The sequence below is a fragment of the Mastigoproctus giganteus genome, chromosome 14, assembly GCF_048544385.1.
Source record: "Mastigoproctus giganteus isolate SK-2022 chromosome 14, ASM4854438v1, whole genome shotgun sequence".
Lineage (NCBI taxonomy): Eukaryota > Metazoa > Arthropoda > Arachnida > Uropygi > Thelyphonidae > Mastigoproctus > Mastigoproctus giganteus.
This window is the reverse complement of record NC_143588.1, coordinates 33,644,340-33,657,127: the sequence shown is the minus strand read 5'-3', so window position 1 is coordinate 33,657,127 and position 12,788 is coordinate 33,644,340. Positions and strand designations below refer to the sequence as shown.

Sequence of the window (12,788 nt, the reverse complement as noted above, 5' to 3'; positions counted from 1 at the left end):
TAAGCAAACCCTTAGCCATAATTATGAGAGCGTCCTTGGACTCAGGAGAGGTTCACACGGACTGGAGATGTGCAAATGCATCCCCAATTCACAAAGTGGGATCGAAAGGTGAAACGAGTAATTACAGACCAGTTTAACTTCTGTTCAGGGTAAAATAATGGAGTCACTGGTTAAAGATGCATTGCAGGATCATCTAGACAAGGCTGCAGCAATTATTCAGACACAGCATGGGTTTGTTAAGGGAATGTCTTGTCTGACAAATTTGATAGGATATTATGATGTGGTTACAAAGGAACTGGATGCAAAAAAAATTTTGATATCATATATTTGGATTTCAGGAAAGCTTTTGACACTGTTGCGCATGGAAGACTATTGTACAAATTGGAGCAGAATGGTATTAAGGGTAAGTTGCTACAATGGATAAAAGGATGGTTAGGTGGGAGAAGACAGAGGGTGGTAATCAATGGGTGCTGCTATTCGTGGAGTAATGTTATTAGTGGAGTCCCACAGGGTTCGGCGTTGGGTCCACTGTTGTTTTGTATATTTATCAATGATATTGATGAAGGTATATCAGGCTTAATGTCGAAGTTTGCATATGATACAAAGGTTGGCAGGGTTGTTAATGACAGCAATGGCAGTGTGCTACTGCAACAATTCTAAGTTGATCTAGATAATTTGGGCAAATGGGCTAAGAAGTGACAACTGAAGCTTAACTTTGACAAATACAAAGTACTGCATATGGGTAGAAATAACCCCAGAGAAACGTACCAACTGTGTGGTACTACACTTAAGGTGGTAGAAAATGAAAAAGACCTGGGAGTAATTGTGCAGTCAGATATGAAGTTTTCTGAGCAATGCAGACAGGCTGCCAGGGCAGGTCATGGGGGTTTTGTCAATTATAGGAATATATAGGAATTTTGCTAGCAGGGAAAAGGAGGTGTTTGTCCCTCTGTATACGGCAATGGTCAGGCCACGCCTTGAGTACTACGTACAGGTCTGGAGGCCTCATTTTAGGAAGGATGTAGATTTGCTTGAGCATGTACAGAGAAGGGCAACAAGATTGGTGAGGGGAATGAAGGGATCCTCTTACCAAGAGAGACTTAAGTTCTGCAAATTGCAGTGGCTGGAGACTAGGCACCTGTGCGGTGATCTGATTGAGGTGTATAAGGCCTTGAATGGGTTGAGCACACTGAATTCTGATGGGATCCTTCCACTTGTTCACATTACGAACCTAAGGGGGCATAAATTCAAATTAAGAAAGGACAGATGTAGAATAGATGTGCGGAAATTTACCTTTAGCAGCGGGTGGTTAATTGCTGGAACAAGCTTCTATCTGTCGTTGTGGAAGTTGATATGTTGAATAAATTTAAGGAGGAACTGAACAGGCATTTGGAGGGGATGGTGTGATTTTTTTTTTTTTTTGGCTGATGCTGCATAAGCTCATACACTTGCTTTCTTGCATCACATGCCACTACTACTACTGCAAGTTAGTAATTAGTGGGAAACATTTATTTGACATAATATTAACAATGGAGTACGAGTGGATGCATTTCGTGATGTTACAACACATGCCCGAAGGTTCCACCATGAGACGCGATGTATGCATGACACCGACGCAGCAAAGATTGGCGGACATGGTCGAACACACCTGGAGTTTCTTTCACAGTAGCAGCAGCACAGAGTCTCACCATGAGATCAATTTCCATCTCCACAGGCGATTCATACACGATAGATTCGAGGCCCCCCCCACAGAAAGAAATCAAGGCTTGATAAATCAGGTGAGCGTGGGGGCCAGGCATAACGTCACGTTGAAACCAAATGTTGCGTCTCACATTTGCTGGAACATTGTCAAGTAACCCTGGTAGAACTTGTTCAAGAAAGATCCGATATTTAGCGGAGTTCATGTGAGATGGTAACAGGTATGGGCCGACTAAGCAGTCACCGACAACACCTGTCCACACATTTATTGCGAAGCGATGTTATGCCACATGGGGGTGCACACTGTGTGGGTTGTCGTGAGCCCGCACATGAGCATTGTGCTGATTGAATAAGTCTTTCCAAGTGAAATAAGCCTCATCCGTGAACAAAACATAGGCTAGAAAATTCAAGTCTTTCTTGAGGAGAAACCACTTTCTTGGAGAAACCACTGTGCAAAAGCCCCACGGGTAGGATGATCTTGGAGGCAGTAACTGAACCCTTAGAGATGAAAGGAGTATAAGGAATCGTTGTGCCAGACCTGCTGCACACTGCAACAAGACACTCCTAAGGCAGAGGCAATGGCACGTGTGCTGGTAGTAGGATTATTCTGGACGGCATTCAACACACTTTCTTCTATGGCAGGAGTTCGCGTCGAACGTGGTCTGCCCACACTACTCCTGTTACCTCTAAATGACCCATAATCGCACAAATTTTGATTCATGTGTGCAAACAAACAGTGGTCCGGTACAGGTCTGTCTGGGAAGCGTTCTCCATAAATTCGTCGAGCGGCTCGTCCATTGCCCTCAGCTAATCCATACACTAGGTGCATGTCTGCCAGCTCACGGTTCGTATATCGATGCATGCTCTTCGTGCGGCGACTACTGCTTGAATGAGTAAACCAGAAATTTTCCCTCTGATGAACAGCGCCGTCTACCAACTTACATTGATGTTTCCGGTTATGGGTTCCTATGCAATTCACATTCCTTTAGATGTTACCTACCTCCCCTAAACGTTTGTACCAATATTTTTGAGACACCCTGTATATATATATATATATATACACACACACACACACACACACAAGGGGTTTCCGAAAAGTAAGGTAACACATTTTTTCTCTCGATGATGTTTAACAATACAAAGTTGAAATTACACACCAAGAAATAGGTGAACATGCACTACTTCTCCACAAAGACTCCAGTTTTATTGATGCAATGGTCCCACGATTGATCAGTTTATCAATACCAGTATTGAAGAAGTCCGTGCCCACATGCAGTAACCAACATCGCACTGCCTGATGAACTTCCTCATCCGTGGTGAAATGCTTTCCTGAAAGGTGCTTTTTCAGAGGACCAAACAAATGGAAGTCTGAAAGCATAAGTCTGGGCTGTAGGGGGGGGATGTGACGGTTTCCCAACAATTATGACACAACCACTCACGAGTGGTGTGGGCAGTGTGTGGAGTTGCACTGTCGTGCAACAAACTCACGCCGCTTGTCAGGAGTCCTGGTTGCTTGCGTTGAATGTTGGCTTTCAGTTTTTCCAACGTTGCACAGTAAAGCTGTGCATTGATTGTTCCTCCCTTCAGCAAGAAATCCACCAACAAAATACCTTGGCAATCCCAGAACACTGTGGCCATGACTTTTCAGACACTGGGAACAGTTTTGAATTTTTTGCACACAAGAGATTGTGGATGTTTCCAGATCATGCATGGTTAAGGGGTTAATAAGCTGCATCTGTCCACCCCCTCTAAATCTGACCCCAGACTCGAGATATCATACCGGTCAAGAAAAATGGGTTACTTGCTCTAATCACACTAGTAGTACGAGTGTGGGAAGCATCTCCAGCGGAAGCGTCGGATGACGTCACTTCCGTGACCGATCAAATTTACCCGGTAGAAAGTTGGAAAAACTGCGAGCCCATTGTTAAAATATTCACAGCTCACCACTATATATATATATATATATATATATATATTCTTTCTAAAGTCATCTTATAATTTTAAGGACATCAAAATCCCAGCTCTAGTAATCAGTATTAGTATTAATAGAAGCAAAATTATGCCACAGAAGTCAGTTTTATATAGTATTATGTATTTTAAAAAAAATGCTATCACCCAATTTCATCTATTCCATACAACATATAATGCCACATCTGACTGAATGTTACTGATATGGGATATTCTGGATGAATCACCATCCTTGTAGAACAACAACATAAAAACTAACAAAAAATCCCTCCACGTCCCCCAACAGAGACATTAACTAAGTTTCTATCTTAATCCAATAGTTCAAATTGCCAATTTATATATTAAAAATAAGATTTTGGAGTTAAAAAAACTGCTTACCTGAATTGGACCTCCTTTATAGAAAGCTTCATACTTGGCTACAACTGCAAATCTGTACAAAGATTTCAATTTATTTCCAAAACAATATTTCTATGAAACTATATATTAAAATGCAAAGTATGAGATATGGAACCTGGAAAGCAGATTTCATATAACAGATACAAAATTACTTTAAAAATGATATCAAATACTATATATAATCCTTGTAATTTGTTAATGTAAAATTTCATGTTAAAGCCTTCACAAAACATAACGTAAAACAGAAATAAAACTATAATATGCAATATAGTGTAAAACAGAAATAAAACTATAATATGCAATATAGTGTAAAACAGAAATAAAACTATAATATGCAATATAGTGTAAAACAGAAATAAAACTATAATATGCAATATAGTGTAAAACAGAAATAAAACTATAATATGCATATATACTGCATTTTACAGCAAACTATTCTTTTTTTTTTTTTTTTTTTACAGAAAGCTTCGTACTTAGCTACAACTGCAAATCTGTATAATGATTTCAATTTATTCCCAAATCTACAAGCATGAAGTCAAGGACAATACACCACAGTGGTTCCCAACCAGTCGTTTGTGAACCACTGGGGGTTTGCAAAAGTGTTTCCAGGTGGTTAGCACTAAATGTTCTGTAATGGAGGCTGCTTAGATTTACATAGGTATATTTTTGTCAACTACAAAATAGTTTAATATTAATTTATGCAGTCTGGTTCAAAATTTATATTTAGTTGTGGTTGGGGTCACACTCCCTTACATAGTGACCATGCACGACAAGATGTTAGTTGGGGGCGGGAGGTGCAAAAGTGCCGATATGATTGCACCATTTGCCTGTGGTAAAAGTGTTATAAAAATTATAACTAATAATAAACAAATATAAAATCAAGTAAAATAAAATTAAATATAGAATTAAGTATTGCCAACAAAAGAAACTAACCTCCAATAATTTCTTATTGGTTTACTATCTTACAGTATATCGTGTTAAATAAATGTTTTAGGACGTACATGTTAATGCAATTGCATTGTTTCTGTACAGAGCCAACTATTTAAGTAGTTATAAATTGGCATCATTAAATATATCTCATATTGTGAATACCTTCAACGAGTTGCCATGATATTGCACTACCTGAAATAAGTAACATTTTACCGTAACAATAGTCTTGTTAACATTTTAACAAGACTATTGTTACTTATTCTCAACAGATACCATCACCCATACAGCACCGTTTCGGAGTTTATTGGCTCCTCAACAGTGGGTGGGTGGGCAGGTACCCTGGTGTTGCAATGATGGCAACCAAGTTACGAAGTATAACTCCACAATATGAGAGATGCCTGATGGTGTGGAGTAATTTACGGTGCTGTATGGGTGATGGCATACGCTCAGAATAGGTAACAACAGTCTTCTCCTATGGTGAGCGTTACTTATTCAAGGTAGTGCAATATCATGGCAACTCATTCCTATTGTGAAGGTATTCACAATATGAGATGTATTTAATGATGCCAATTTATAACTACTTAAGTAGTTGGCTACATACAGAAATGATGCACTTGCACTAACTTGTACATCAGTTCACTCTATACATAACCTGAGGCTTTAGCCCTAAACTATTCTGTAATCTAAATTACTCCACACCATCAGGCATCTCTCTCATATTGTGCAGTTATACTTCACAACTGGGTTGCCATCATTGCAACTCCAGGGTACTTGCCCACCCACTGACGAGACGGCAATAAGTTCTGAAACGGTGCAGTATGAGGAGGGGCCTGATGGCCATTGAGAATAGGTAACAACAATCTTCTCTACTGGGGAAGCTTTGCCTATTTTAGGAATTTATGAGTTTTTGAGTAGTGTGAGTTGAAGGAGTAACTCTCCTTTTCTTTCTTTGACGGTATTTATTCCTCTTCCACACCTACTATCACCTTCCTACATCTTTTTTGCTTTCCTAAGTCTAATAGGGATAGTATGAGGATAATAGAGATCTTTATCCCATACCATATTTCAAACGGTGCCGTATGGGTGATGGTATCTGCTCAGAATAAGTAACAATAGTCTTCTCCTATGGTGAAGAATTATTTATTCAAGGTAGTGTAATATCATGGCAACTCATTGTGACGGTATTCACAATGAGATATATTTAATGATGCCAATTTATAACTACTTAAATAGTTGGCTACATACAGAAATGATGCAATTGCACTCAGTTAACTCCCTGCATAACCTGAGGCTTTAGCCTAAACTATTCTGTAATCTAAATTACTCCACACCATCAGGCAGCTCTTATATTGTGGAGTTATACTTTGCAACTGGGTTGTTATCATTGCAACACCAGGGTACCTGTCCATTCACTGATGAGGAGCCAATAAGCTCCGAAACGGTGCCATACGTGATGGTATCCACTGAGAATACCATCTATGGTGAAAGTATTACTTATTCAAGGTAGTGCAATATCATGTCAACTCGTTGTGAAGGTATCTACAATATGAGATATATTTAATGATGCCAATTTATAACTATTTAAGTAGTTGGCTATGTACAGAAGTGATGCAATTGCACTAACTTGTACATCAGTTAACTTCCTACGTAACCTGAGGCTTTAGCCCTAAACTATTCTGTAATGTTTTCCATACTAAATTTTTTTTCTTTCTCAAAGACCATTGTTATGTACAGGTACTTAATAATAATTTTAGGCTAAGGTAAAGAAAGCCAACACAAGAACCATGGGAAACTTCGGGAAACTTTTAACGGTCAAAAGCATTTCCCGGTACTGCAGCTTCTCCCTGCATTCTCGGTAAACATATGATGCGTGTTATCGGTAGTGGCAGTAGAAGTTGATAATGATGTATTGATTAGTTTTTTCATATTATTAAAAGCAGATTATCGGAGTTCATGAGTGGGCTGAAATTTACTTTTAGGTACACCTTCCAGACTGCCTCAGCCTTAGGGTGTTCATCTCCCCCTACCGCTCGCTCTTTTAACCCGATACGAAAACGACTTCTACAGGAGGTGCATGTTATCGGCAGTTGCAGTAGAAGTAGTTTTCCTATTGGATTAAAACAGCGGGAATAGGGGATAAACACCCTAAGACTGAGCCAGTCTGGAGGGTGTACCCGTAAGTAAATTTTAGCTGCAAAGGCACTACACTCATGAACTCCAATAATCTGTTTTCAATAATGAGAAAAAACTAATCAATACATCATTATCGACTTCTACTGCCATTACGGATAACACATACCATCTTTATACCAAGACTGCAGGGAGAAGCTGCAATACCGGGAAACGCGTTTGACCACTAAAAGTTTCTCGTGGTTCTTGTGTTGGCTTTTTTTTTCTTTGCCTAATTTTATATTATTATGCAATATCGCTTATAAAAAAGTGGTGCTGGAAATATTTTATAATAAAAATTTGGAACTATTATACAATTTCAGAGAATATAGGCAACTACACACTGACTGAAGACAAATTTAAGCATATCTATCCTGCAACCATTCTTCCTCAATTTGAATTTATACTCCCTCATGTTATTATCGCTGTTATGAAGGTTTCCTAGCATCAGGGCTACTCAGGCTATATTGCACAGTTCAGGGAAATTGCAATAACAGGTGATGACTGCAAAGAAATCAGTCACAAGTGGTCATGCATTTGTATTTCTTTTAAGTAGGAAAGAAAAAAGTTCAGAAACATTTGCCTATGATATGAGGAAAGTGATAGAGGTTCTTGTAGATTGGAGAGGAAGCTGAATGCAAAGTATCGAGGCTGAAAAAAGGAACATTCGATAAGTATATGCTTTCTCGTGAGTGGTGTGAAGTGTGAGTGAGTGTGACCTATTTGATTTCTTGCTAGAACAACTTCTCTTCTGAAGAAGAGAAGAAGTTGTTCTAGCAAACTGTTCTTTTACGAAGGCTAGAGATCCAATATTGTGGTTAAAGTTTGAGTTAAAACAGCTTGTTGTCTTATGTTTTCCATAGGAGCGTCCACTGCTCCATGCAAGCAAAACATCCTTCCAGCACTGCCTCAATGCTGAGATTGTGCTGGAGGGATGCTTTGCAGCATGATCAGCACATTTGTTGCCTGGAATTCTGGTATGGCCTGGGATTAAGCAGAAGATAACTGTTTGTGGATTATCATGGAGATATATGTCTTGTTTCATGTTTTAATAGAGATTTAAATTCATGTTTTAATAGAGAATTGTTAGGTGGGTGGTTATTTTTTAAGGCTAGGACAGCACTCTATAAGTCAGTATATACATTATACTTTTGTTGACTGACAGGCATAAAATATTTTCTAGGGAATTTTAATGGCATATAATTTGCAATATAACTGCTGCACTCTGAAAGAAGTGAAACAGAAACTGTTGTTATAGAGGAAGACAGAAGCTGCGCCTACTTTATTTTCAGACTTCGAACCATCGGTGTAGATCTTAGTACATTAAGAATATTTTTCTTTGTGAGCAAGATGTAGTTGTCGGATGTTGACATTTGCTGGAGTAGTCATCACAAGGAAATGTGAAGGATATCCACAAGGGTTCCGAGTTCATGGGTCTCCAAAGATTTTACATGTTGAATATTCTAGAATTCTATAAGGTTCTGTAGTCTGATGCTGGTAGGTTGACTCAATCTAAGTGTGTTTCTACAGTGGGCCGGCAACTTTGATCATTCAGTAGAGGCCAAATAGGATGGGTGGTAAGGCTTTTAATTTTAGCTGCATAGTTAAGGAGTAACTTTTTTCTTGTGATACTGAGTGGAGGTTCATGTGATTCACCATACAGACTTTGAACTGGAGATGTTTTGTATGCACCTAGGGTAATAGGTCCAGAGTGTTGAACAGGTGCAAGACATACCAAGGTACTCACCCAAGCATTCGAGACCTATGTAAGTGGAGCAGGGTATAGCGATCTGCTCCCAATGTTATACTGGAAACAACTTGGAGAATATTCATTTTCTTTGCACAAGTATTTCAAAGATATTTTACATTTTCTTGGAAGTTCAGCTTGTTGTCAAATAGTAGGCTAAGAAGATGTGTACCATTTAATATTCACAGAGGGTGGTTGATTAATATTAGCTCAGGCTCAGGATGCATCTTGCACTTGTTGCAGAAAGGTATGGCTGTGGATTTCTGATAAGATTTTCTATATCCATTCTGTGTCATCCACTGCTCAATGTTTTTTACTGAGATTTGCAGTTGTTTCACAATATAGTTCATGTCCTGGGAGTGACAGTATATGGTAAGGTTGTCAACACAGAAGAATGAATCAACAGGGTTTGGAATACTGTTTATAACAGTGTTTCTCAACCTGTGTGCCATGGAAAATGCAAATTTAACAAACTAGTAAATCCAAGTTTTATAATAAAAATTAATTCAAACAAAAAATTAGTTTATTTAAGCTGTACCAATCTGAGCGCCTTCCAGCAGTCGATGTGATGTCATGTGTCGATTCATAGTACTAGATCTATTCATCTATACTACACAAATACAGGCACTCCCTGACTTACACAATACTCGACTTCTGTAAATTCAACTTTATGTAAGTTTTTGCAGATGTGTAAGCTTAAAAAAATTGTGGAAGCATATTTTGTATCCTGTAGGAATATAGGGAGGTATTGTTGTTTTTGTTATTTGGTTTTTAGAAGCATTAGCAACTAAGGCCATATTGCTCCAGGGATATGCAGTGGTCGTTTCTTGACCTTCCGCATTCTCTGTATTTGGTGGTCACGGGCTCGAACCCTGGTCTAATCAAGAAGCGTGTGCTACACACTACTGCTCTTGCCCACCTAGCTATGGAGGCGCCTGGAGGTATTGTGAAAACATCACAATGTGAACCCAATAACACTGTTTCTTTTGGTAATTCATTTCAAGACCTCGGAAGTTGAAATTTTCGGAAGGGGAATTTTACACCCCCTCCCCCACCCAGAAACAATATACACGCATTTTTTAAAATTTTTTTTTTTATTTATAAAAAAAATTCACATACAAAATATAAATTAAATACATATACAGGGTTGTCAAATTTAAAGTATCCCTACGTAGAGGGCGCTGGAGTGAGTACTGAAGAGAAATTTGGACAACGGGTACAACAAAGAATGCACTAGTCATTTATTGGGAAAAAAAATTAATTACAAAATTTGTCACTGTATGGTGCGTAACTATCTTAGTTACAATTATGCAAATAACTTAGGTTATTTCCATAATCATAAGTTATTGCCAAAGTGCCACTACTCAGCTCTCCTTACTGTATAAAAGCAAAGCAGTCTCTTCAAAATCATACAGTAGATGTTTGCTTGCACTACAGCAGCAATGCCAACAACGTTGCAGGAAAAGGCGCTATTAGTGAAGCTGTACTATCAGAGAAGCAGCTGCAGCTATCAGAGAATTCCAGCGTCAGAAGCACACAAGGCGTGGACCTATGACTGTTTGCGCTGTCTGCAAAATGATTGTGAAATTTGAAACGACAGGACATCTTGGTGTTCAACCAGGTAGAGGTCGAAAACAAGTGGACTCCTCTTGTGTTGAAGATGTGGCTATGGCTGCCATACATTTATCAAGTCAATCGCAATGTGTGCCAGCTGTTTCTCATGAAGTGGACGTGCATATTCCACTGTAGGCTAGTAATGCGTCAGGTATTGCGGTACTATCCTTAAAGATGCACATGCTACAGCAGCTAAAGCATGATGATGCAGATATTCGTTTCACATACACACAAGTTTCTGGCGTGAATTACAGTGGATATCGCTTGGCCATGGAACATCCAATGGAGTGATGAAGCCCACTTCTGCTTAAATGGACAAGTGAATATGCACAAATGTTACATTTGGGCAACAGAAAACCCTCGAGTTATCCAAGAGGTCCCGTTGCATTCTCCAAAAGTGACAGTGTGGTGTGGATTTACAGCCACATTCATGATTGGGCCATTTTTTTTTTTTTTTTTATGAAAACCCCAAACACGAAAGGTATCAAAACCTATAGTACTTAGTACCATGCATGGGTTGAAGGAGAAGTATAGGGGGAGGGGGATGCCGGAAACTTTGCTCTAGAGACTAAACATGGGTTTCACCACTTCAAGCCTCTAATAAGCAAAGTGGTGGTATTTCACCGGTTGATGAAAGTCATCTGCCACCTACGAACAGGTAACATTGATTGGATCCTGCACCAGCGAAATTATGAAATGTTGGCAATTTTGCAATACCAGAGCTGCAACAACGTGGGTGCCTTCAGGATACCATATTCATGAAAGATGGTGCGCCACCCCACATCCACTGTTGTGTCCAAAGGTTGTTAAGGTAACACTTTACAGACGAATGGGTCATCAGCCGTTGTTTCCCAACATCTTGGCCACACCAATCACCGGACCTCACCCCATGCGACTTCTGGTTGTGGGGTTTTTTGAAGAACCAGGTGTATTGGGAAGGATGTCACACTCTGGCAGCTCTGAAGGACAGCATTAGACGTCAAGTGCTGGCTATTCCAGTTGACATATTACGTTCTCTTGTAGAAAATGCTGTTCTTTGAATGGAAACTGTTGTTGACCAAAATGGAGGACACATTGAACAATTGTAGCACTGGTCTAGTGATATGTATTGCCACAGCACCATATAGTCATAAATTTTGTAACTAATTTTTTTTTTACAATAAATGGTGAGTGCATTCTTTATTGTGTCTGTTGTTAAAATTTCTCTTCAGTACGAGCCTTAGAACTCGTTCCAGAGCCCTCTACATAGGGATACTTTAATTTAAACAACCCTGCACTTCTTTGAACTAAACTTATAAAATATCACACTTCTTAAAAAAAAACAAAAAACAAATATAGCCACTATATATATATATACACACACACACACACACACAGTGGATTCCAGTTATTTGGGTCAACGGTTAATCGGGTCATCCGTTTATTATTCAGGACAAATCTTAAAGAAAAGAACCTAATTGAGAATACAGCCAAAGTTTTCTCCACTTAATTGGGATAACATGCCGTTTAATCGGGGCAGGAGACCGCAGCACTCGAGATTACTCTACAATGGTCTCCGGCCATACCACGTGGTCTGGTCAGATTTCTGGAGGTCCCTACCATATAACAATTAGCAGATTCTGGTTTATTGGGCTTTTCTGTTAGTGCAATCTATTATAAACGGATAGTAAACTTGATCTTATTGAATTTGCAATAATACGAACAGCTGGAATTCTGTGGGTTTTTATATTATTGTGGTGAAATGTTCCCCCTTTCATGAAATCTTCAATCATATAAAAAACAAATAAATTTTCAGAATCTTCTCTTCATTCCTATTTTTCAAGCTTCGTAACTTGTTACTCCATTCTCACTTGCACATGTCGCGTTAGTTGCAATTTGTGTGGGCCGTGTTCTTTGTTATTGATTGCTTATCTTTTTTACTGTTTTAAATTTTAACCCCTCACCCAAATGTCAGTGAACAGAAATATCAACTAGTTAGCATGTACATATTACAGTATGTATTAATTAAGCTATGCACGTATCATTTAATTTTTAATTGGTAAGGTAATAAAGTGTAAATTTGTGCTTAATACATCTTTACTTTTATAGTCTGTGGATAATATTCCTCCCATTTTCGGTTATTAGAATCGCTGTTTAAAAGAATTAAAATTAAATTCTGAAACATGATCACAATAACTGCCGCTTACTACATTTCGTATAGTGAACGGTACTTTACTATGGTGAGTCCATCGTAACATGATTTGATTGTAGAAAATCAATTGTAAAG

At 38.8% G+C, this 12,788-nt stretch overlaps 1 protein-coding gene across 4 annotated transcripts in view; it reads right to left on the bottom strand.

Moving 5' to 3' along the window:
• LOC150075057 (transducin beta-like protein 3) overlaps positions 1-12,788 on the bottom strand; it is a 472,089-nt gene that overhangs the window by 427,026 nt on the left and 32,275 nt on the right. For all 4 annotated transcript variants that reach the window (XM_090388931.1, XM_090388932.1, XM_090388933.1 and 1 more), the window contains exon 2: positions 4,045-4,096. In XM_090388931.1, coding sequence (XP_090245057.1) covers positions 4,045-4,096 — 52 coding nt within the window. The remainder of the gene's footprint in view (positions 1-4,044; positions 4,097-12,788) is intronic.